The sequence below is a fragment of the Ooceraea biroi genome, chromosome 12 (genome assembly GCF_003672135.1).
Source record: "Ooceraea biroi isolate clonal line C1 chromosome 12, Obir_v5.4, whole genome shotgun sequence".
Taxonomy (NCBI): domain Eukaryota; kingdom Metazoa; phylum Arthropoda; class Insecta; order Hymenoptera; family Formicidae; genus Ooceraea; species Ooceraea biroi.
The window spans coordinates 8,131,184-8,156,782 of NC_039517.1; the positions used below are offsets into that span (position 1 = coordinate 8,131,184).

The 25,599-nt window shown below is 46.5% G+C and overlaps 1 protein-coding gene across 1 annotated transcript in view; it reads right to left on the reverse strand.

Annotated features, from left to right (window-relative positions):
• The window catches only part of LOC105284256, a 28,810-nt gene extending 8,860 nt beyond the window's left edge, over window positions 1-19,950 (reverse strand). Inside the window, exons 1-3 of the mRNA XM_011347621.2 lie at window positions 18,893-19,950; window positions 16,535-16,715; window positions 12,164-13,534 (exon numbers count right to left, since the gene is read on the reverse strand). Coding sequence (XP_011345923.2) covers window positions 12,164-13,433 — 1,270 coding nt within the window. The 5' untranslated portion in view covers window positions 13,434-13,534; window positions 16,535-16,715; window positions 18,893-19,950. The remainder of the gene's footprint in view (window positions 1-12,163; window positions 13,535-16,534; window positions 16,716-18,892) is intronic.
• Window positions 19,951-25,599: the final 5,649 nt, after the last annotated feature.

Here is a 25,599-nt window from a genome sequence, read left to right on the forward strand (position 1 = left end):
CTATGCTGCTATTCGAAGTAAATGGCTGCCCTCGATGAGAATTCGCGGCGTCCATTGAAGCGAATGCCAAAACGAAACTGCCACTCAGACTCGTTTCTTGCGGTTTTGCATGCCTATGTCTTCCTCCCATTCTCCCGTCATCTTGATGAATCCTCTTCATCTCACGCATCATTTTTGTTCCTCGCGCGCAACCGGTATCGCGCCTCCATTTTTTAGTCCAGCAGTTCTTGCTTGTAAGAGTAATCGTTGAATAGAAAGGAGAGAGACAGAAATTGGGTAGTCCCTCAGATTCCTGAAAAGGAAACTGCGCGTTTCGCCGATTGAAACGTCGCGGAACAATGGTTCGTTTGTGCGCCGTGGAAGGATCCGCAGTCGTGAGCAGCAACACCGCGAGCTGTCCTCGGTGCCCGCCTATCCTTCACCGATCCCGGAAATTCGACATGAAGCGGTCTGGAGAAGTTGTAATTTCGCACGCCTCGCGCCTCGCCCCGGGGCTGGATAAACATCGCGTTATGCAAGAGCGATTAAATCGTCACGCGTGTCGATTAAGCACCGTCTCGTGCACGAGAGCCGATCGGACGCGCAGTAGCGCGTGTTTGAGCGCAGAAAGCCGGTTTGTCCGCGGTGAAGCCATCATCGTCATCGTCCTCGTCATCATCGTCTCCTAGCTGCTGTGCGCCAGTTCGACTTGCATGGAACGACGTTTCGCCGTTGGGCACACGAGCTCGGAAACACGAGCATTCTTCTGGCACACGTCAGCGCGCAGAAAGGAGCCGAAGACACGCGAGAGGAAGGAAGACGGAGACACATGCGGGGCCGTGAAAGGGACGGAAAAGGGGCCCGTGGGGCATCACAGTTGCAGCTGGAAACGCGTAGTAGACCAGCACGAGTGGAATGCGTAAACGGTACGCCGTATAAGTAGCTCCGCTCGGCCTCGACCGATTCCAGAAACGCTCGCGCGAGGAGACGCGAAGAGGCTCGCTTGATTCTTCTCCTTCGTGATCCTTCAAACTTTCAACAAAAGAAGAATGAGTAAAGAATATTTCGATAATTATGAAACGAATTTGATAATTAAATTTTAAAAAATTATAATTATCATTAGCTCGTAAATAGTTGTCGCATATTTGTCATATAATCAGTGGAAAATTATCAAATTTGTTACTGAAAACTGTTATCTCTACAAAAATCCCAAGAAATATCTTCTTCGCTTTTAGCGGTCGTAAAATAATAAAATAAACTATAAAATTGTATATACAATGTTTAAATTATCTATTTCGCGTAAGTAGTTTTGTAATGCTGATACCGTTCTTCTTTCTTATCACGGAGATAATAAGTGGCTCGCGTTCAAGGATTCTTTCGTCTCGCGTTTCAGCTTTAACTAACACGTTAAATTCATCCCTCGTGGACAGAGTTCGCTAGCGACACTTGCGTCATCGCCTCCAACGACGACATAACGAGGCTCTCTCAAATTTTCTCTCCAAAAGCGGCGACGTAATCCGGTACTTTTATTTCGAGCAAGGTCAATGACGCGACGTTGGTGCGTTGCTCCGTGTCGCTGATAATAGTATCGCGTGTCGTGTGCAGGTTTCGTGCTCTCGGCGGGACTGTGTACGTACGAAACCGCTGAATCAGCGGGAATCGCGTGGATCCCGGTCTGCATCATTGCTACAGCTCGCGCTAAAAGCGATTTCTGGACCAGAGTGGCACGTCGCACCCTTAACCATCGAAGAAAAGTGCGCAAGTAATTGTTATTGCAAGAGCGTAAGCGCAATGTGAACGCAAGATGCATAAGCGTTTAAAAATCCAAGATCCTGTGACCTGACCTGAAAATTTATTTAAATTAAATGAAAAACGAGAATTGAATTGAAGAATTGAAATAAATTATAGGGAATTGCTCTTCGCGAGATGGCATGCCCGATCTTCCTTCTTTCTCTCTGACGATGGTAGCTTTGCAAAGTTCTCTGTACCATCAATCACTCTTGATGATTCCTCAGGGTTGGTTCGGCCCAGCGTGGAGCTTCGGCGAACGCAACAGGACGACTTATACAAACCGCTTCGCACTCTTATGCAAATTCGCCATTATCGGTCCCGCGAGAAGCGGCGTTATTATCGTCGTTTCGTTTAATGCTCCCGACATTTCATCTCTCCCGCGTGGCTTCCAGCGTCGCGGGGCGCGCTCGTTCGCGCCATTGTTCGTGGCAGCGGCGACATTTCAGCGGCGCAGTTTTGCCGACGGTGCGAATTGTTCGGGAACGTGTTCGCGGCATAATCGAGTAACTGTACGCAGACAATGGCCGAGGCCGCACGGTACGCATCGTTGACTCCAATTATGCGAGTTCTCAACCTCGGCGTCGCCGCCGTCTCCATCGTCGTCGTCGTCGTCGCACCCGCAATTACGCGATCGCTCGTGTACATCGTACATCGTGATTTCAGTGTAATCAGCTCGATGCCGTTCCGCGTGAGCGTAAGATGCCCCATGAAATTTCATGAGTTTGCACTGCAGATTAAAATCAGCAGTTAATGTCAATCAAGTTCCGTGATGATTCCATGATAAAGCGTGGCTGCCCTTCCTGGCACGATTTAATTTATTATAAACAGATCTTTGCAATGTAAAATACAGTCGTATTACTTTTTGTCAAATTGAAGATGAATTGACCGATAATAAAAAATAGCGTACCGGGTGTTCTTCCGACTTGAGCGTCTCTGACAAAGTAGCTGATACCGACGTAATGGCGGTCGTCGTGAGGCAACGTTTCGCATTTCCGCTGGAAATATCGGCGAAATCGTTTCCATGTAGCCGCGTAACATCGCGTCCGTTCAGGCCCGAGGCCACACACGCACAATTTGTGTCCGAGAAAAAAGTATCTAACATCCGCTCTCGAAGGATTACCGTTATCGTCATGTTGCTTGAAGATTGCGGCTCTTCGTCATTTACAAGCGAAGAAATATACCAATAATATGTAAAAAGAAAGACTTGAGCTGCCTCCAGAAAATTATATTAAACCTCTGTGAATCAATCCTTTAAGATCGTACTTCAACACGAACTAAGATCGATTTAAAAAATAAATGTATTAAACGAAACATAAAAGAGAGAGTCTTCATAATGAAAATTATCTGTGCAGGAATGAAACAAATATTTCAAATAGGTAAACAAGTATAAACAGAACAGACAAATAGACTGATAAAACGGGCTGAATAGACACACATAAACGTATGAATAATTGAATAAATAGACGACTATACATGATGACGAATAAAGGGAGTAAACGAGCCGAGGTAAGTATTCTGCAATATGATGAAGCAGGGGTAATGCAAGTCAATAAACTCGGCGAAACGTAAAGAGAGGAAACCACCGGTTCGTTCGTGTGGTTTCTGCCAAGCCGCGGAGGCGAGCATCCATGAATGGACAAATAGAGTTCGCGGTGGTGAACGAGGCAACTCGAGAGTTCGCGGTATTATGTCCGCAGAAAGCAAAGTACGTTCGACGTGCTTTTATATGGTCCCGGCTGGTGTTCCCCGCTAAGATACGTGAGAGAATGCGAACGCACTTGGTAGTACGCGTACGAGCGCGAGTTATGAGCGCGGATACATACAGCGTGACATACAAATGATTTTTGATGGTTGTTCCCTCCGCTGCTTCCATCACGATGACGTGATTCCATCGAGAGCCGCGTTTTGGATTTTAGAATTATTATTTGGATTTTAGAATTATCGTTCTGTCACACAAACTATTTTCGTAAATCTGAAATAAATAATTTCAGTTATTTAATTATTAAGTTATTAAATTATTTAGTAAACATGCTGCAATGTTATACAAAATAGATAGAATAATAGGACAGAATAATTAGATGGAAAAATTGTGTAATATTATAAAAGAAGAATATTTGGATAAGTAGAGTAAAACATTTTTACAGAGATCTAATGCGAATTTTAAGTACAGGCGTCAGCCTACAGACGTTACGAGACAATGGTTCTCCGACCGTTAATGGGACGTATTGTCGCATACGCCACGATACTTAAGTGGTCATACGATCATGAGTGGTTTAGCCGGTGGTCAACGTTCGCCGGCCAGAAAAAAGTTCGTTCGGTAGGATGCTTCATCCGTATGCCGAATTTCAATCAGCTGGTGGTGAATTACCGTTTCGCATTTCCGGTTAGAGAAAAAACCGCAAACTTCCGCTGCGAATGAACGCTACGAGCTGAAGCATGGTAAAACGCATAAAAGGCAACCGGGTGCAATCGCGCATTACGCTTCTCTATTCCGGAAATTATCCTTTCGTTCAGACGGAATTACACGCGGTTGAGAGCTGTAAAAACATCAGAATCGAGATGATTTATTACTGAAATAGAATATGGCAGCGCGATTATCGCTGATTTTCCAGTCAGATAATTATCGGCTATTAATTTAATTAATTCATCACTTCTAATTAAATTATTTAATTTAATTCATCACCTCTAATTAAAATCTGAAAAATTACAAAAACGTCCATATTCAATCTCGCCGACATCGATCAGGTTGCCATCATTTAAAGAACGAAGTTCCCTCGACATTGGTCAACTATCTTTAATTAAGCAAGTGGATTATCAACCGATTCCGCTCCATTAACACTCGCTAAATTGAATTCTCGGAATCGGAGTCAAAGTGGCATTGAGAGATATTATAAACTCCCACGCAATTTCGCGGAGTGTACCAATTGCAAAGAAAAAGAGCATCATATATTGGCCTAACGAACTTCATTAAGCCATCCCGGCCATCGTCGACCGATGAAAAACGAGAAAGATCGTTTCGATCCCGTTAATGATCGTCCACCGACGCGTCGTTCACGCAGCCCGAGGGGTAATTAAGTGTTCTTGCGTTCTTGCGTCTTTCTCTCGCGGGTGCTCGATTCGATCCGCGAGACGCGGCGTATCGTCTGGGGTACGCGGGACACCATCATCTCCCGCTCGCGTGGTCACCCCATAGAGGCTCCCATCGGGTGACGCGGTCACGCGGAGCATGGCGAATTGTCACGCATCACGACGATGCGGCGAGAGCGTCCGTCTTCTCGCTGCATCTCGTTCTCTCCGTGAGAACGCCGTTCGCGCCCTTCCGGAATCTCGCCATTACGTCGAATCGCTTACGGGGGAACCTCATAAGCGATAATTTGGCGTGCTGCCCCCGTTCGTTCCCGCGACTGCTGACCGCTGTATTGAATTACGCGAGCGTGGCAGTTTCTTCGGTCTGCGGTGTAAATTCGATGACGGTGACTGGTGATCCGCGCGTGACGACTCGGCTTCGGCAAGCGATGGTTCACGCGGTCCATAACTTTTACGATTTGGATTCAATAACGAAGTAACATGATGAAATTCCATTTCGACGTGAAACAATGGCGCAACCTCGGAAAGACGTTCTCGCTCTTAATTTTTAATTGCCAGAGGATGTCGCAAGGCAATCACGTAAGATGTTCTTGACGTTCAGCATGACAATTGCATCCATCGGTGTTAATATCATGCCGTACCCGTTATTTACACGCAACAAAGTCGAGACTCTCATTATGCACGTAAATTATATTCTGATGGCAAAAACGTGCATGCGGAGGATGTTGCCCGACGAGATGCAATATTGCGGGCACTTTTCTCGCCGATAAGACTTCTTTCCTACGGAACGTAAGCTGCGATAAGCACAGGCGCCTGTCTGCTGTACATAAAATCTTTCCAGCGACGCGGACCGACTCCATTACTCAATAGTACTCTAAATGCCTCGTTACAATCATTACAGTCGTTTCATTACGTGTTAATGAACTCACGCACAATTTATGAATACAGTTGCATTATTCCTCCAACCGCTTGGGCTATTCAACAATAAAATAAATAATAAAATGAGATAATAAAATATATAAGAAACGTGTAAACGTTTCTGCATATTTTCCACGCCCGATCTGCGAACTGAATATTAAATATTGCAATAAAATGGGTCACACGCTGCGAACGGAAATCGTAAACGCGCGATATCATGGCTGCAGCGCATAATTCGCCGATCGGGCGCACAATGCGCGCATTATATGTATATCGATTAACTTGACATTATCTCGCGCCAAGTAAAATATAAATAGGGGTGGAGAACGCGAGCGTTAATTATCGCGAGTGCGCGCGGTCACGAGAGCGCAAAAGTCACAAGTTCCCTCCGCAGTTCCGCGCTCGGGGAAGCTCAATGAACCGTCCATGACGGGCACACTTGAGAACGTAGACAAACAAGCGGGCGGACGCAGCAGCGAGTGGACTTCCGGCTCGGAGGATGAACGCGCGAATGTAAATTTCCGCGTTTATTCCCGGGTTTTCTCCCTCGTGAACGCATGCGAGCGCACTCGGAGGGACACTCGAGAGGGATCTTTCAAGTACACACGCCGACAACCGCTACCAGCTCGCACCGCCGGCACGCACTTGCCCGTAAGCTCGTCCGCCGAGCGCTCGTAATTAAACGCATAACGAGGCTTGTTTACGCCGTCCCCGGGGCCCCGACCCCTCATCTGTAATCTCCAAGAGTCCAAGCTCGGCCCGCCGTTTTTAATCTGGCTCTTCTCGGTACACGTACCGAGTCATCGCTCGATGTCTCCCGGTGCACCGCGCGGTGCACCGTAAATAGAAACTTTCGCCGCGGCGAACGCGCATTGTTCGCGATCGCGAACACGCCCCGAAGTTTCGCGCTAAATGCTAAACGGCGGCTCGGATGTCGGAGGAGCGTGGGATATCGAAGTGAATAGGTTCGATCCCTTCATGGGGCTTCATGAGAATTGCGTAACGCGAAATTTTATTTAATCCCCCTCGAGATCACGAGTTCGCGGGAGCGAGGAAGCTCTCCTCTTCGCCAGGGAAGACTTACTCGAAGAGATCCGAGTAACCGCGCGCGGCTTCAAGAGGAGGAAGGCGGGAACTCTTCAATCTCCGGCGAGCGTTAATTGAAATGCTAATGTCCGGGATTTCGAGGGAGAAATCACGGTTTCCTGAGGCCGCACGCTCCGCGAGGATGACAAATCAAGAGGCTGTGCGTTGCTCACTTTCGAGAAGCGGTGCCATGTTTATTCATGCGCGTCGGGGTGAAAATGTCAGCCATTTACCACGCAACTATCGCAGATTTCTCTCACCTTTTGCTGTGCATTCTACTTGTAAATGGCTCGGCAAACAGCAACAGCAAATGAGCGTCCATTTGCGAGAGTGGCCTTATCGCACAGTTTATAAATCATCTTAACGACGACGACGACGATCATACGCCCCTTCCTACCCCTCTATTCATTTCTCCTCAATGCACAGAATCAATACAAGCCGGCAAATATTTAGATTCCAATGCGAGACTCACGACGTATGATATTTATCCCCGAGGTAATTTTCTAAAAGCCTTTACGCATATTGACGCAAAAATCAATCTTGATATTTTTCCGCTTCATGCAATCTTGATGTTACGTCTTGCGAAAAAGCGTGCGTCAGATTAAGCACGGGATATTCGCGGATCTGATCGCGTAAAGCCACCCGCCGCGGTCCGTAAGGTCGTAAAATCTCACCTTTGCGTGTCAAGGGTCAAGTCCGCACTATCCTACTACTCACGCGATCGCGACTGTACGTTCACGTGAACGCTACTCACAATCAGTCACATTATGCTCTTGCAGGTGAAATCCGCAAGAAAGTCCGGAAATTTTCCTTTTCACTATGAAAATTCTTAAAGAAGATCTGTGATCCTCTTGCCCTGTATTTTTTCTTGAAACTGATAATAACTAACAATGTGAAAGATGTTTTGCATATTTTTGCGGTAATTCTTAATCATGCGAAATGTAAACAAAAATTCTGCAATAAATCTTCACGACCGATAATGCCGGTTGTTGTTGACGCACGTCATCGAAAGATGACACAAGAAAAAGAAGCCACTTATTTTTCCTGAGAAACTTTCCCTTGCTTTCTCGAGAGACTTCGCGAATACTCTCCCTCACTTGTCTCGAGAAGAATTCTCATTCACCCCCTACGAAATTCTCAATTTCCGCGCGCGCACCTTTACATCCAAGATCCCAAGATCACCGAAATTAAGAACTGAGGAGAGTCTCCTCACCATGACAACGTTCGTGCTCACCCTCGACTTTAGAACCACCCTTCTCCTCCTCCTGCAGTATCCTCTCGATACAAAAAAAAGAGAAAATGTCACCCTCACCTTTGCTGTCACAAACGTCGCAGAGCACCATGTCCGCCGGCTGCAACGGAGCGGATGTATCCTATCGCGTGGTCTCATCTGCACTGAGATATTTCGTGACGTAGGGCTGCATCGTGGCGCGTCGTAAGAGGAGGCGGCGGAGGAAACCGACGAAGAGGACGGGAAAGAGGAGAACGAGGTGAACGAGGAGGTCGACGCTGGACGAACGAACGAGCCGCGCATCGATCGGTCGGTCTGCAAAGCGTTAACGGTTTGACAGCCACGTTTACACTGACGACGTAGCGCATCAGAACGACATACGAACAACCCAACGGCCCCCGATGGTTTGCAACGCCGGCAGCGAGTTCGAAGCAGAAGAGGGGGTCACAACGCTCTTGGCCCGCTATGGTGGGGAAGTTGGATCAATATTAGGGCGTAGACTCAAGGGCAAGGGCCGAACGCTATATGGGGTGTCGGAATTTCGAACCTCTAGGGTGCTCCCTATGGGGTGAGGATTTTAATGTAACGGAAGTTGAAGGCTTCTTGGTGGCGAGTAAGAATAGAGAAGGTAAATACATCTCAGTTTTGTATTTCAGTCTCATTTGAAGCTGAGATTAATCTTAAGGAAATCTTAATTTAGTGTTTGATTCGAAACGTTTTAAATAAAATTGTCTCAAGAATGAATATTTAAAAATCAGTAATTATTCATATAATAGACTCAGGACTTTCGCGATGGACGAAATAAAATTTCCAATATTAATTTTAATAGCAGTTTCATTACAATTTTTAATCAGGCTTAATTGCCAAGACACTTCGTCTTAAATGTGATATTTATGTTAAAATATTTAGAATTTACGACAGAGAGACAATAGCTCTCCCCGAAGAGAGAATCGGCTCTGAATTTTCTCGTTGAACTTCATGAAGGATATTCGAGACACCGTGTATAGGAAAAACGCGTGCGTGCGTGCGTGCAGAAAGGAATTCGGATGCGTCCGATGCAGCGCGGTGCACCGCATGGCGATATCGATCGCGGTTATCGGCGATGCGCTCTATTGTATCTAGAATTCGCTGTACCTTCCGCTCCCACGATCGTTGGGATCGATCCTATTATCTCCGACCGACGTGACTGTCAGGTTTACACGAGATTAACACGATCGGGCAGGCTGTGGAACATTATTATACGGGCGTGTGTAAGGCGCCGCTGTTTGCTCCGTAATATCGAACGATAATCCGTGTTTGCGCCGATCGAAAAGAATCTTTGTTATCGATAACATCGATAAAGGGGTGATGTTATGAAACTTACAACTGCGTTTTGTATTTATGATACAAAACATAAACAATTTAATTAATACAGCTCGATGTTAAATCAATATCAGTAATCAATTATCATTGATATTGATTTAAATATTATCAAATATTATCAAATATTATCAATAATCCTCATTTTCCAGATGATTCATTCAGAGGTTTCATCCAGACCATTTCACCCCCTTCTTTCTGAATTCCGAAAATGTTCTGCATCCGCCCATGTATTATATTTCCCCAACATGCTCCTCCCGCATTTTAATTTCAGATCAACGTGCTTGAACGCAGTAATCTTAACAAGCACGATAAAACGCAGTGCACTCGCGTTGTACACGAGCGGCCGGAATATTTTCGTAGCTCCCTCCCGCGCGGCGTTTATGCAATCGAATCACGAGTCCCTCGCTGAGACAGGCGATAAAAATGATTGCGTGTCATCGGACTGTTAATTGCGCGCGTCGTGATACGCGCGCTCGTACGTGAAAACTTTCGCGGTGCCGTGAGAATACGCGAATGCCAAGGGGGAAGCCTGTGGCCCTGCTGGCTCTCCCTCGGCTTTCGGAGGGTGAGAATGTGGCGTTATACGGCGGACAAGCCCGAGTATTCGAGCGTGGCGGCGGTCGTGGGTGCATAGTTCAAGCGTAAACGCGGTATTTCACCGCGACGCGAAAGGATTAACCCCTTCGCGGCCACCGGCGACCCGAGATCCTTTGATTCAGGAATTTTTCCCGAGGCGAAACGCGCCGGTTGCTTTACGAGCCTTTCCTCGGGAAAGAGAAGGAGGCAGCGGGAGAGAGACAGCCTCCGTCATCCTCGGATTGCATGAAGATTACGTATAGTCGGCGTAATGTGACGATATCTATCCCGCGAAGGAACACGAGGCGAAATTCCCAGCAACGTTCCGGGGACGGGAAAAATGCTCGGCTCAAATGTACATTTGTCGAATATCTTACTTTACGCGATTTTGATTACCTCAGTTTAATGCGACGCTGAAAATCGTAAAGCCCGGCCGTAACGACGACGCTGATTGCTCCCCCCACAAAAATCGATTTCACTCTCATCGGCGTCTCATCGGGGGAGACACGTCCCTGGCGTCCTTGCAGACTCCAAATTAATAAAGAACGCCGGTCTTTTGACGATCCGATATCTCTCGAGTTCTATAATTAGCTCCGTTGTATTGCGCGTGTAAATGCACTCGCTCGGCTATTTTATCCGAGAGTTTCAGCGCGGGTATCAACATTCCTGAGTCATCGGGCGGGCACGTACGCAAGCTGAGATATAGTGAGTCCACATGTAAGATGATAAGTCGCAGATAAGAATGCTTAGCCGGGATAAAAGAGCGGTGCCAGATACGCCTGCCATCGAGCACCTTCCTGTTCTGGTAAAGGTGACGGCGTTGCCGCCGTGCTAGCGCTGAACTTCGCACACCGGGGAACCAGAAGACCTCCTTCCTGGAGGTGTTAACCGTGAGAACACATCGACACTTTCGGTATTCCAGCTGCAATTCGTACTAATTAAATAATATGCAAGTGAAAAGCGACACGCTTGTTAGCTTGTTATCCGACTCGGAGCGATACGCACTCGAGGCGATTTCCAGTTATTTCAATCAGACTTGTCTAATCGTTTCTCTTGCTGCAAATTATGTAATATATAACATTCCTGTTACATTCAATTAATTGCTATTCTCCCGAATCATTTAAAATAAGAAGAAGGAATTATAAACGAGCGAGAATAATAATATAAACGCGGCGAGGGAGAAACGGCACGCCGGCCCATAAATTTCGCACTCGAAGAGCAATGTGGGTTCGCTCTTATGTCACCATTTGCATAAGTGCCCGCTCTTCTGGTACCGTATACACAAACGGGCGCTCCAAAATCCTGGGATGGTCGTCAGCTCCGAAGCTTTCGCCGTGGAGCCGGTGGAGAGCGTCTCTCTGCGCGTCTCTGTCTCTCCGGCTAAATCCATATGTGGAGACATATGTTGCAGGGGGACGTGCACGCACTCTATATTGGGGACACACTACCCTGACCTGCGATAGTGACACGAGTGAGCGAGCGTGCGTAAGGGAGCGTCTAAAAATAGGGGCGCGCCTCGGCCCGCGAGGGATTAATGGCCACGCCAGTTGTACCGTAATTTCAAACACCTCGACAAACGTCGCTAATCAAATCTGCTTGTAAAACGCGCCCCTCGAACGACTGTCGAGCATTCAACGGACCCGCGGGCATTAAAGCGATAAAGAGGATCGGGAACTCCAGCTGACGCGCTCGCGAGCGCGAGATAAACGTGGTCGAGATGATCAAGATGCTGGTTCACCAATTAGCTGGTCTTGCAACATCCTCTTTAATGCCAGCTATTTTACATGAATATATATTATGCACGATGTGCGTTATAATTAATGCCAGCAGAAACGTGCCAAGCAATCCTTCACTTGTACATGATCATCGAGCATACTTGAAGTAAATACAGTTCTGTGAGAATATTTCATCTCCTTCGTCCGTAGACGTTTGCGACTTCTCGTGTAACTAGTCAAATTTTGTGAACCTTATATATTAAATTTTTCCATAAATTAATAACGAGACGCTGCGAAAATCTCGCGCTTCCGGGGATCACCTTGATGATCCCCGATGAATAATTGCGATGAAATGAATCAAACGTGCGACTCCGCTTGGGACGTGTCACACGCGTAAAAGAATGTCTCGCGGGCTCACCCTTCCGCTGGTCCTCGCCGTCAGAATGGAGCTCCACGTCGTGCAGCCTCATGGATTGCACGAATCCTCGCCAGTGTCTGCGCGAGCGTCCCCGCTCGCCGAGGTCGCTCCTCAGGTTCGCCAGCTGCCGGTCAGACTCCTTCAGCAGCCCGTCCAGAATATCCGGTCTTTCCAGATTAGAACTCGCCTTGGAATTCTCGTCCGTGCTCGCGCCTCCGTTCGAGTCCTCCCCGCGATCGGGAGGACGGCTCATCCCGCGATCCTCCGACCTGGACATACGCTCGTCCGCGCCCTTCCACCCTTGATGCCTCGAGTCCCTCCTCCTGCGAGCGGGAGGACGGGGATGTTCCTCCAAGCTCGGCTCCTCTTGTTTCTCCTTGGTCCACGTTTCCTCCGGAATCCTGTGATTCTGCTGAAGAATCTTACTGGACGCTTTCTCGTCCTTATTAAACACTTTGTTGGATGCGTTCTTCGGGTTGTTGCACCGATCCCTCAGGAACTCCCGATTGTTCCTGGACGCCTCGAGGAGCTTCTGCGCTAACAAACGTGTCCGGTTGATCTCCGTTCCAGGTTTCTTCTCCTCTTTCTCCGAGTCGCTCCTGATCTTCCGGTCGTTGCCGTTTCTGGTCACTGTCCTGGGCGCAGAATCGGCCGACTGAAACATCTGCTGGATCTTGAAGATGTCCGAGCGGATCTTGGCCGACGTCGGCGCGTCGTTTTTCTTGTTCGAGATCGCTAATTTCGAATCCGGCCTTTCAGTGTTCTGCGAAGAAGCCCGGTAATTCCTCTGCGTCGGCGGGGTATTCCTCAGCCTCTCGAGGTCCTTCAGGTCCGCCAGCAGGGAACTGTGATTCCTCGGTATCCTGGCATTGCCGTTCTCCAGGCCAATGGCTGCACTGCGAGGTCGCATTCGCGGATCTGCCCTGCCAATCCTGTCGATCGTCGTCAACGGCTGGTCCACGAAGATAGTCTCGCGGATCTGGCTGATATTGCGTAGCTTGGGCGCGCCGATCTTTATGCCGGTATTCCTCATGATCGCCTTCTCGACCGACTCGATGTCTCGCTCGCGTCCCAATCGTCTTTCCTCGATCAGCCGCGCCCGGTTCACGTCGATCGGCGTGGCATACGAATTGTGATAGATTGGACCTTTAACGGTTGTGCTAACTCGTGGCACAGGATTCACAGGCCTGCTGCTGCGCAGCGGTGAAATCCGCACCAATTTCGGCGCATCCCTGGGATCGTCCGTCTGCAGACTGCCGCGGTACACCATTTTTCTTCGGCTTCTTTGGCTTGTGGATTTACCTTGAAAGGTCGCCTCTGACACCAGATATAACGATGAATCATGCAAAATGCGTCATGACTGTCATTCACCTGAAAATTCGAGAATTATTATAATAAAATTGAAATATGTCATCAAATAAATATGGAAACAACTCATTAACATTGTCAGAGTCTATCTAGTTTAGTTTGAAAGTGTCTAATGTTTAAATACAATAATCTCTGAATAATGTATAACTATAATTTTGTCCTAGAAATAAACTTGGATGAGTCTTTATCTCGAGCAAGTTTAATTACCCATATCCATATCCTATTTAAGTAATCGGTGTTACTTGAACCAGTCACTTTAGAGAGATAATTTACGTTCGGTAACTAGCCCGTGTATCTTTGAAGGCATTGCTCAAGACCGTTATTGTGTGAACAAAGTGCAATACCCGATTAAATTACGATCGTAGCTCTCGAAGGAGCCGGGACCAGGCTTCCATCGACTGCTTTATTAGCTATCGCGTAGGTAACAGGAAGGACCAAATGGAGCCGTAAAGGCGGACTGTTATCCGGAACGACTCGCCGCTCGCTGAATGATAGCGTTGTTCACCTATCAATATGCAATAATTTAAACTCTCCAACACGACATTACGTTTTGCTAATGACCTACACGTTCAACGTTAATCTATGCAAATTGCAGCGGCAAGACTCCGACGCCGTTGCAACAAAGTGCACGCCTCACCGAACACCGTTCACGTAATCCGTAGTGCTTCAAGCAGAAAGAAAAGATCAGCTTTCAGGTAAAACTAGAAACATTGACGAGATGATGTTGACTCTTGCGTTATTCGCGCGCTTCCACGCGGAGTCGAGAAATTAATGCGATTCACAAGGACGCGTTCGGCGTGCGATTTCTGAATCTCGCTCGTTAATTCACTCTGCAGTCACAAACAGGCGCTCGCACCACGTCGAGATACACTTATACGGCGAACCCGGGGAGCGACTTTTGCAAACCCGTCGCGGTCGTGCACGGTCGTCCCTCAGCTGCGATCGTCGACGCCGGTGCGCAAGGTCGTCGTCGGCGAGGTTTAAATATCACCGACCACGCTGAAAATCGCTCCGCTCGAGCGCGACGACGCGGTACCATTATCAGGAAACGCAGCGGCCGCACGCCGAGTCCATAATCGAACGCGCGAGCGGATCACCATCGAGCAGCGGGGGCCATCGAGAGTAGTCGGTAGCTGCGTTTTATGTGGGTGTCATCAGGACGCATGTGGGCAGCGACCCAGGCAGTCCCTCATGTCTTGCAACACGCATCGGCGCGTACGTTTGCGTATCGCGTTTGCGGTAGGTGGGTGTCACGCTCGCGCGATGTAACAGGCGCGCGATCGTCCGCGTCAAACGCCCCGGTACGTCCGCGCGATCGCGCGATTGCGGGCTGCATTCTAATCGCGCGGCGAATCGGCCGGTCGCGCGTAAGTACGCTTTGACAGCCGCGCGTCTCGGCGCGAGATGCCATAAATGGCCAGCGCGAGCTGGTGATCAAGGTACGCTGAAACGAGCGCACGCAGGCACGCACGCCAGCCAGTGCGTGCATATGTGATGCCACCTGCGATCGAGGGACGGGATCGATCGATCGATCATCATCGGCCATCGGCCAGCGGCCATCGCTATGCGCGCTCCGTCGCAGACGATGATATAAGCGCCGTGACGTAATGTTTTATTCTTTGCGAGCGCAGGTGAAGCCAGTCTGCCACTTGCACGATTCTTTTCAAATGTTAATAGTTAAGTAAAAATAGCATTATAATTAACTGTACACGCAAGTGAGAATAAAACTAAAAACGATTTGAATAAAATAATTAAAGAAGGATATTTTAATACGAGACAAAAATATCTCAAAGAATCTAAACTGGATTGAATTGAGTCTGTTTAACAAAGAATTAGCTACAATTCTCTCTTTCGTGCTTGTTTTGACACAGTATTTGCGTGCGATAATGGAGTGCTTGCGTTTCACCCGCGTGCTCCGAATTTGTGCCAGCGAATTATTAGTCAGTGAGCGCCGCAATTCCGCTAGCTTTAGTAGATTCCATTATAAGATAAGCCGTGAATTAACGAAGGAAACAACAGCGCCGAGCTCCTGGGACGTCCCTCGGTAACGAATTAGCGTAGTTAGCGGTAATTCGTCTTGTAATCTCGATTAAATACTTGCCACTGCTGGTACCGCTGATTACACCTTTGAACTCGTTATTAGTTTATGGCGACATCATGGTTTCCTATCGCCTGTTGCTTGTTCAAATTGAATTTATTTCACGAGTAGCTAATTGCCGGTTTAACCGGTGATACGACCGCCACAGAATTTTAATGTGTTCTCCGATATGTACTTTGTTGCGATCGTGCAATAAAAGGATGCTACAAGCTGGTAAGAAAATAAAATATCCTCGGAAAAGAAGATTACATCGCTCATCCTTCGCTTTCACGAAGCCTGTGATCAATGCCGCACTTTATATCTTACTCAACAATCTTATGTAATGTTATTAAAGATGATAATAATATTTTTTCTCTCTCTCTCTCTCTCTCTCTCTCTACGTGCGCGCACAATGAACACGAAAAAAGGTCTGAAAAATTATTTCAAAATTTTAGTGAAAGTTAATTATCAATTACCATTCAGTTTTCACTCGCACGTAAACGTTACGTGTAAGCGAAATAATTATTTTCTTCGTGAAATCAAAAGAAAAGAAAGTAATCAGTGAGTGAGGAATGTGATACGAAATTTGATTGCGCGTCCGACTCTAATTGGTGTTTATCTACCAGCTGATCGCGATCGCTTCGACCGTGCGATCGTGATCGCCGTGGGCCTGCGATGCGCCCAAATCCCACGCCTAAATCCGCGGGTCGCGGGTTTAGACGAGACCGCGCGAGCTTCGCACGCGTTTAACGGAATAGACGTCATTTCCCGTATGCCACGACCGAGCGAAATTCGAAATCATTCATCACGCGTCGTGCGCTTTTTACGCTTCCGGCAGCGCGCGTTCACGCGCGAGAAATATATACGGCGGGAAAGAGTGACGCAAAGAGCGCACGAGCAATGCGGGAATAACTATTTGAATTTACCTGGTTTATTTTTCGGGCGATTCTCGGTGAAAGATCCACGGGGAACCGTGAGATCCGCAAAATTCCACGTCCAACAGCGGAGACGCCTCTTTTTCCACGCCTCGCCGAGGATCCAATAACGGGAAACTCCTGCACGCTCGCGGCCGAAGCCTATCTCCGTCTCTCTCCCCCCCGGTCAGACCTGCAACAAGAAAATTCATGCATTTTCCATCAGAACATCACCATTATGGGCGAGAATGATTTTACGGCTTTCCACACACGCGTAGCGGCGCGTTGCTCCCATTCTCTCCGGTTCTCGATGGCTTTGTTAATCGAGTAGGCCGATGGCATCGCCCGCCAACAGATCTAATTGGATCAATCTGCGAATAAGTTGGAACACACGGAGAGAAAGAGAGAGAGACAGAGAGAACACTTCAGCATTGATAATATTCAAATAAGATTCGCGTTGCATCAACGCGAGACGCTGACCCGATTCCGCTTCTCTGTACCAGGTTCCATTACTGAATTGACAAGAAGATCTAGAAGATCAAGAAGAGGTGAAAGAAGCGCGAAGAACCAAGAACAATGAATCAATAAAATTTTCTGGCCACCAAGTTAACGAGCAGCAAACAACAGAAAAAAACTTGTTTTCCAACATCACTCCGAGAAAGATTTCTTTATTCGGTATTAATGATATCGATAAGGATATTTTTCAGTTTACGGGATTCAGTTTACAGAAGTCCGCGGCGCGAGTTTATTCTACTCCTTCGCGAGGAAGACGGCGGACTTTTTCTCGCTCCGACCATCTCGCGTAACTCTCGAGATGGCTATATTTAACCGCGATTCTAACGATTCGACGCGGGGAGCCCCGTTCTCTCGCTCGGACGTCGCGTCGCGTCTTGATTACGCCGGCGACGCATAACGCGAATCGCATCTACCGTCAATCTCCGTGTGAAACTTAGCGGATCGACTTCCTGCGCGAATCATAGCTATTCCGGAGCAAGCATGAGGAGCATGATCCAATTCCGCGTAAGTGGATGAGAACCGGACGGCGGTTCCTCCTCTTCGTCGTCGATTATGCAGCTTTTGCGGCGGCCATCCGTCCCGGAAGACCGCGAGAAGACGTTCTAGCAGCTTCTCCTCGTCGGCAAATGACGTAACGAGTCAAACACGATCTGTCGTCTCTTGCATCCCGTTGTCGGCGGCTGTCGGACTGTTTATTCAATCCGGGACCCGATGCACGCGAGTGACGTAATCGAATTCGAGACAGCTACGGTGCTCGTTAATTGAAACAGACTCGTGCGAGGCATTCATCGTCGTCCGCCGCCGATTCGCCTGGATTTATCGTCAATTATCCAATTATTTATCTGCCATACATTGATTCGTCTTCGTGCGCGAAACATCCTGTGATTAGATCGACGCGACTGATCGCCTGCCGGATGAAGGATGTCGCGGGAAAATGTGTCTCGAGGAGGAGGAGGACGCGTTGCGCACCGCGTAATCCGCGTGATCATCGTGATCATCGTTAAAATCCCGCGGAATCCCGTTGCACGTTACATTATGTAGTTACGTTACTTTCCGCGTCGTCGACGTGAACGATCGTAACGGCTCAATTAAAATTTCTGATCGCATCTAGGCCGCGTAACGTACTTTTCGCGCCGCCACCGCTGCTCCACGCTCCACGGAAAACCACTAGCTCCACCGACTTCTACTCACTTCCGTGAGTAAGAACGGCTTATTTACAAGTCCACGCTGCTTTTACCTCGCCTGTGTAACGATAGTCCTGCCCTTAATAATACGGAATAGTAAGTAATACTTGTCGCGCGTAACGGAGCAGCTGCATCATCCTGTCGATCGCTCAACGACGATTAAGCGCAATTAAATTAAAGTGGAGAACGTCGGATGCAACTCGATTGCTTGCTCAAAAATTCCACGACATCTCCGAGATCGAGGATCTCATCTTCCGACCTGATCTTCCCGATCGCGGATTGGAATGTCAAGCGGTTACACCTGTAATCGCCGCACTTTCTCCGGAACGCGCGCGGCTGTTACGTACGAATTTTATTTGTTTCGTTATCCGGTTTCATTCATTAGCCACTACCGGGGCTCGCCAGGCGAGATCGGAACGCGGCGCGAAAGTAGATGCACTCCGCGATGCACTCGGATGCGTCGATAGCTCGCGCGAGTTCTCTCACTCTTCTTCAACGCGGATCGTATCACGAATGCTTTTATAATAAACAATCCTCACGCGAGCAGTACCATCTGATATGAAAATCGCTCGCGCATTAGGAATCGCGACTTGATTCTTACATCTCAATGAATCAATACTGAAATTCCTTCAAAATTAATAATGAAATGAAATTAATTCATTCTGATTACCTTCATGACGTCTGACGTGATCCAAGAATCTCGGGTCGTCGATCTTCTAGCTTCCAGTCTCCGGAGATCGTAGATCACTCCGCTCCTACTGTCAGATCGCGTGTCCTTTCTCTTCTTTCTTATCTGCGCATTGGATGTCTGTCTATTGTTCATTCGGCCAATGATAGCGCTAGTTAAGGAGATCCGCTTCCGGAAAGGAGAGCGCGAATCGGTGAATCGGCATTCGGAACTCGCGGAACTGCATCGACGGGAACGTTCACGGCATCTCGCGTCGTCATAACTGGCACGGAACCGAACTTCTCACAGCGCAGCGGAGTTATGACCGGATGTGATCAGACGTCCGTCAGAAAGCGCGCGAGCATTTCGGCATTCCTGCCTTCACTCCGAAGTTCTTTTTAAACGCACTGTCCCCCTCCTCGCTAAGTTCGAAAATGATTTCAAAAGCCTATTTCACAAACTCTTCTTTTCATTATTCATCCTTCTTTAACTCCCTTTTTATTGTTCCTCTCTTGCACTCCTTTCTTCAGCTATATCTTTTTTATTTCTTCCTCACGATCTTTATATTTCTCTAGCGTCTAAATTCCGTTCGCAAATATGAAATACTTTCAGAAAAACTTTGAAACGCGACCGATAGATCCGCACTTGTCCGCCTCCGTCCGCTCACTGCATCCTTCCTCGGCCTTATCTTCCGGAGCTGCTCGTCGTTCCGCTCGCGCGCGTGTACCACTCGCGGAGACGCGTTTGCGGCCGCGGCTGCACCATGTGCCCCCGTGCCGTGAGAAGCACTGAATGGGTTCGCCAGACACGAAACATAATCGCGTCTACGGCAGGCGAGCAGCCAGCCAGGCAGCTGTAGCACTACGGGCTCTTTTCCTTTCCATTCCGTTCCGGCGTGGCGGTGGGGTGTCCTTAACACACGGCTCCCCCACCGTGCGTGTACATTGCGGTCCACACCCACGCGACACCCGGTATACGTGGGTCGACGTTGGCGGGAAGAAGATAGAGAAAGAGAGAGAGAAGAGCAGAGTCGAGATTTACACGTAGACTTATTATTCCACCTAAAACATAAATGCAGGGCAATAAAAAATGCTATAAAGAGCCACGAACGATTTGTCGATTTGTCGTAAAAATAAATTAAAATAAATAAACTAAAATTAAACTAAATAGAGTAAAATTAAACTGAGTTGAAATGGAAAAGAAATTTAATTGGAAGCGTAAATAGTGATAAGGAAGAGACAGAATGAGCAATGGAGAACGAGAGAGAAATCTTCCTGACTCGCCCTTGCGAGATAAGAGGAGACTGTTGCAAGCATCGATGATGAGTCCCCATGACCGCCTATTTTGGACAAAAATGCGTTACGGGGCGATTAGGCGATCTATGCCCGTACGTTTCGCAACGTCAATGCTGTGCAATCCTTTCAGTTTTGACACTGAGTAAACGAAGTGTCGACGTCGTGTCGCTCGTGACAAATGGCAGCTTTGATGGAGAGTTGGGTGTCTAGATAAATCGCCGATAATCAATAAGGAAATAGTTGCGACGTATAACGTAATCCGTGTTCTGCATGGCAGTTAATTGCTCGTTTTCTTTCGCGATAACGGATCGCGAAACCGGAATTATCGTGAGAGAACACGCGGATTAATTCGACCTATTAGCCAGCAACGATCTGTTCCGGATATGATAATCTAATTAAAATAAAGCGTCGGGACTTTAATTATCAAAAGAACTTGGTTTGTCGAATCCCTTAAATATTACCTATCGAGTATTATCATGTAATTAACAGTAGAAGAATTTCCGCTAGACGTCTGAAATATATTAATTCTCTATCGTAAAAGGCAAAACACACACACACAAACGTCTATTATGCGCAGCTGACTAATCAAATTACTCCGCTCGAAATAATTAGAAAAAGGAATTAATACGATTAATTAGCACAGTTTATGTATAACTGTCTAATTAAATTGTCGAGTGTTTTTACGACTGATCGGTTCAATAATTATCGATGGCGGTCACAGTATCGAGGACGATGACCCGCGATTTTATTTTTTTTATTGGACTGTAATTTTCGTCCGCGCTAGTAATTGTCATTGCTTCCTCTAAAAACCATTAGTGATCTAGTACGAAGAGTCTAACACCTTCCTACGCTTCCGAACACGTTAATGAGCTTCGTGGTAAGTCAAGGAGGTCCCAGTAGCGGGTTTACCAGAAGAGCTTTTGAGCTTTCAATCTCTGCAAATTATTCTATTCGCTTCAACGAAAACATTTCTTAATATTGTTGATATACCAGAGATTGCCTTGAACAATGTCTTGAACAATAAGATCTTTAACGACTCTGACTCACCTAATAATAAACATTATTGTTGTTGAATAGTAAGCACTTGCTTGACACTCACTCATATTTTAATCGAATGATTATCGATATATCGATATAAAGATATATCGATAATACCAGTTATTTCTACTTTAATTCTAATTTACTATGTACTTAACTCTAATTTAACGAAGATAGCTTTAGAATTTATTTAACACAATTTAAATACATCTATTTTTTATTTTTCACTCTCAATTAATTGCACTATACACAATCGTTAAATGGCTATCCATAATCTCGATTCCTATAATGTATCGCGAAGCTTGTAAGAGCTAACTATCGAATGCAGTTTCTTTCTTATTATTACCTGTATTTATTCTCTTCGTAATGCGCGAAGTCTCGAAATCACCACAAGTGCCTCCTGGCAATCCATCGAAAGCCGCCACTGCGCGATCTTACGGCTTCATTTCTTGGTCCCGGTCCCGCCCTTCTTCATCATCATCGCCATCATTGTTCCCTCCGCAACAATCGTTACCGAGCAGCGGCATTATTGTTTCCTGGTTCGCAATTATTGTTATTGTTACGATCGGCTGCAGAAAATCTCTCTTCGTCGCGCCACTGCGTTCGGAATAATGGCATTCTGGACAAGCCCAGAGAGATGACACAACGCGCCAACGATGACTAACACGTGTCACGGCAAGACAAGAGGCTGTTCGCGAATCCGACGAGGATATTCTTGTTTTTTTCCTCCTGGAACGTCGATCGTCGGCAACGATAATGGACAATCGCAGAATGCGCTTCCGAGGCCGTTCGATCAGCGAATGCATCCTCACGACACGAGGATGCATCGTGAAATCGTCTCGCGTGCAGTCGCGCCATCAGCATCCACCGTCATCATCGATGGACTTCTTCTTTTTTCTTTCCTTTTTTTCTATTGCGACGTTTCTCCCCGGAAACGTAGCGAGCGATCGAAGAGGCAATTTTCCGCGTCCTCTTCGGCTCTCGGCGTTAACACGTATCCTTCTGCCAGCTGCGAGAAGTCTGTTCTTTTCATGTTCTTACGTGAATTTTCAAGATATAGTAGTTTTTCGAACATCTGCAATGATTTCAAGTTTGCGCTAGATTAAAGGAATATGTATGTTGGAAATCTAGGCGCGTGAAAAAATTCGAGTAGTACTAAATTCAACCGGTAACCAGATCCAATTTCAACATCGTTAAGTCTCCATTGCTCGTGAATTATTTCCTCTCAGATCGAGTGCACGAAGATTCTAATCGCGCACAGATTGTCGCTGGTACACGTAAGATCTCCATTGAGAGATTTACTCACTTCGCAATTCTATTCTTAGATCTCGCGATCGCGGATAATGACTTATCGGGTCTCCATTTAAGCGCGCCCGTTTGATCAGTATCTCGATCGGAGTATACGTTTAATTACTCGCATTTGCATTGAATGTAAATCACGCAATCGGGCAGTGATCCCAGAATGCGCACTTTCGTTTCGAGCGTACGTACACGTATCACAAATAAATAAAAATAATCACAAAATAATATATGTGTATAAAGATATTGAATTACAAAGATATATGTGAAACCATAAAAGTATATGAAGTAGAACAAGTATAACGAATATAAAAATATGAAAGAAAAATTATTTATGTTTCGCGTAACGGTTTCGGATAACGGAATGCAAGATAATCCAGCGGGACGAGGCGCAATTTTCAGCGCAATCGTCACGTGCTGGACAAGCTTAATTGCTCGCTGATTGGATCGTGGCCCGCGGAGGCGCGTACATTATACTGTAAATTGATAATCGTCGTTATCGAGCTAGGCAACATGAACTGCGACGCGCAACAACGGTAAAGGCAACGCACGTAGGTATATATGAACATTTAAGCGGCTCCGGTACGACGACTGCTAATGCCTGTTGGCGGGGTCCCGATGCGTGCCGGTTTTTTCTAATGAGACAAAGGTCACTTCCGGCCAGACGCAAAGCGGAAACGCGTAGCGCGTGCTCGCTCGCATCCGCTGCGCCCGCCGGCGATCGCGCTACCTGAGTGCGCGCGTCGAATCGGCCGCGGCTGCCGGAGACTGCAAGGCGCGCGGATGCGCTTCCCCTTCTGAATAATACGAGTATATAAAAGTGCTACGATATTCTGGATAATGGAACTCGGTAAGTATAAATATTATTATATATTATTATATTATACAGGGTGAGGCACCTAAAACAGGCCACCTGAATATCTCGGCTGTTATTGGTGATAGAAAAAAATGTGTCAGACCAAACTTGCATGGTTTCGAGGGACACATAATTTGTTCTAAATAAATTTTTATTAGGTGGACGCGTAAAGATAATATGAAGGTCAACTTCGTTTTTTTAAATGGTATATGTTTTTTTACGTACCATCTAGTAGAGCGTTTGAAGATGCGCACATTGATCTACGGGTCAAAATCATTCAAGGTCACTGAAGGCCAACTGCAAGGGAAAATAATTTACTTTATATTGCCTAGAGTTCTCTGCTATTAAAAATACTGTAAATTCAGAAATTAAAAGTTCTAGCCGTTAGAAATTTTTTCTTTTTCCGCGAAGTTCTGAGTTGTTGTTATCATTATTTTTTATATTGCCTAGAGTTCTCTGCTATTGAAAATACCGTAAATTTAGAAATGAAAAAGTTCTCGAGTTTAAAATTTTTTCTTCTCAGAGGAGTTCTGAGTTGATGATATCATTATTTATTATATTGCCTAGAGTTCTTTGCTATTGAAAATACCGTAAATTGAGAAATGAAAAAGTTCTCGAGTTTAACATTTTTTTCTTCTCAGAGGAGTTCTGAGTTGATGATATCATTATTTATTATATTGCCTAGAGTTCTCTGCTATTGAAAATACCGTAAACTCAGAAATGAAAAAGTTCTAGCCCTTAGAAATTTTAGCCTTCAGTGACCTTGAATGATTTTGACCCGTAGATCAATGTGCGCATCTTCAAACGCTCTACTAGATGGTACGTAAAAAAACATATCATACCATTTAAAAAAACGAAGTTGACCTTCATATTATCTTTAGCGTCCACCTAATAAAAAATTATTTAGAACAAATTATGTGTCCCTCGAAACCATGCAAGTTTGGTCTGACACATTTTTTTCTATCACCAATAACAGCCGAGATATTCAGGTGGCCTGTTTTAGGTGCCTCACCCTGTATAATAATTTATGAAAATTGTTGCCAAATAATTACGAAGCAGATTATAAATGTGAATAATTATTAATCTATATTCCAAATAGGAGATTATCGATATTAATCAAAGTATAAAATTTGCGTTACTGATATTAAACGACATTAATATTAATGACAATTTAGAATAATCATGTCAAAGATTTCACTCGAAATGCTTTACATTTCGGAAGAACCGACTCAATCCTTCAAAGTTAGCCTCCTGCGTCTAGAATTATTTTATCTCTCGAATCTTGAGTGTTTGAATTACAGAATACTCTTGCTCAACGACTCGTGGTACTTTCATGCGGCAGCAAAATCGCGGAATTCCGAGTAGCACGGCAATTCACACGCACGAGAGGGCTCTTACGTGGTCTCGCGTGAGAGCACCCTCAAAGCTCGCTCTGCTCGCACGCGCCGCTATTTGACGGAATTATGACACGCGCGTGAAATCGGTCGGGCCTTTCTTGTAAAATTCGTTCCTGCAAATTGCGTTCTTGTAAATCAGAGTCGGCGGGCACGCTTCATCGCTTGCGCTCGGCGTGGGCAAGATTCGTGTGGGCGAATTTCGCCAAAGGTCGCGGGTCACACGTCCCTGCCTCCTTCCTTTTCCATGTCTTTCTCTTTTTGTTTTTTTCTTTTATTTTCAACATAAATCCACGGTGTCTTCATTGAACGACGTTATAAGCAGGAGCGTAATCGGCATTGCACAATTCGGCCTGCCTTCTTCTCATGTAAATCGCTTCTCCGTAAGCGACGTGTAAGCGACGCGTCTCCTTAGGCGACAGAGTTCGGATAATAATCTACGCAAAATGTATCTTCAGCTGAATCTTGTTTAAAAAAAACAAGGCGAGGCAAGAGGGTATCGTTCCGCGTTCTTTCCATTTCGCTAGCTCCGCTTGTATAATACAGTCCGATGGATCCCCCAAACTGTAACGTTCACCGTTCGGCGAGCACTCGATTTACATGAGGGATGAATTATTTATGCGGGCGCCTTCGCGCGTTTAGCGGAAACGGCAGGAGCGGAGGCTGCGATCGTGACGAAGCACTAACAGTACGAGGAAACCGACAATTTCAATTTCTCCGATAAAGAGAAAATCGGCGGTCCGTTATTGGTGAACGTGGCCTCCGATTGCCGAAGCAGAGACGAGATTAATCTTGTTTCTGTACATTGCAAATCCAAGCGCCTTACGA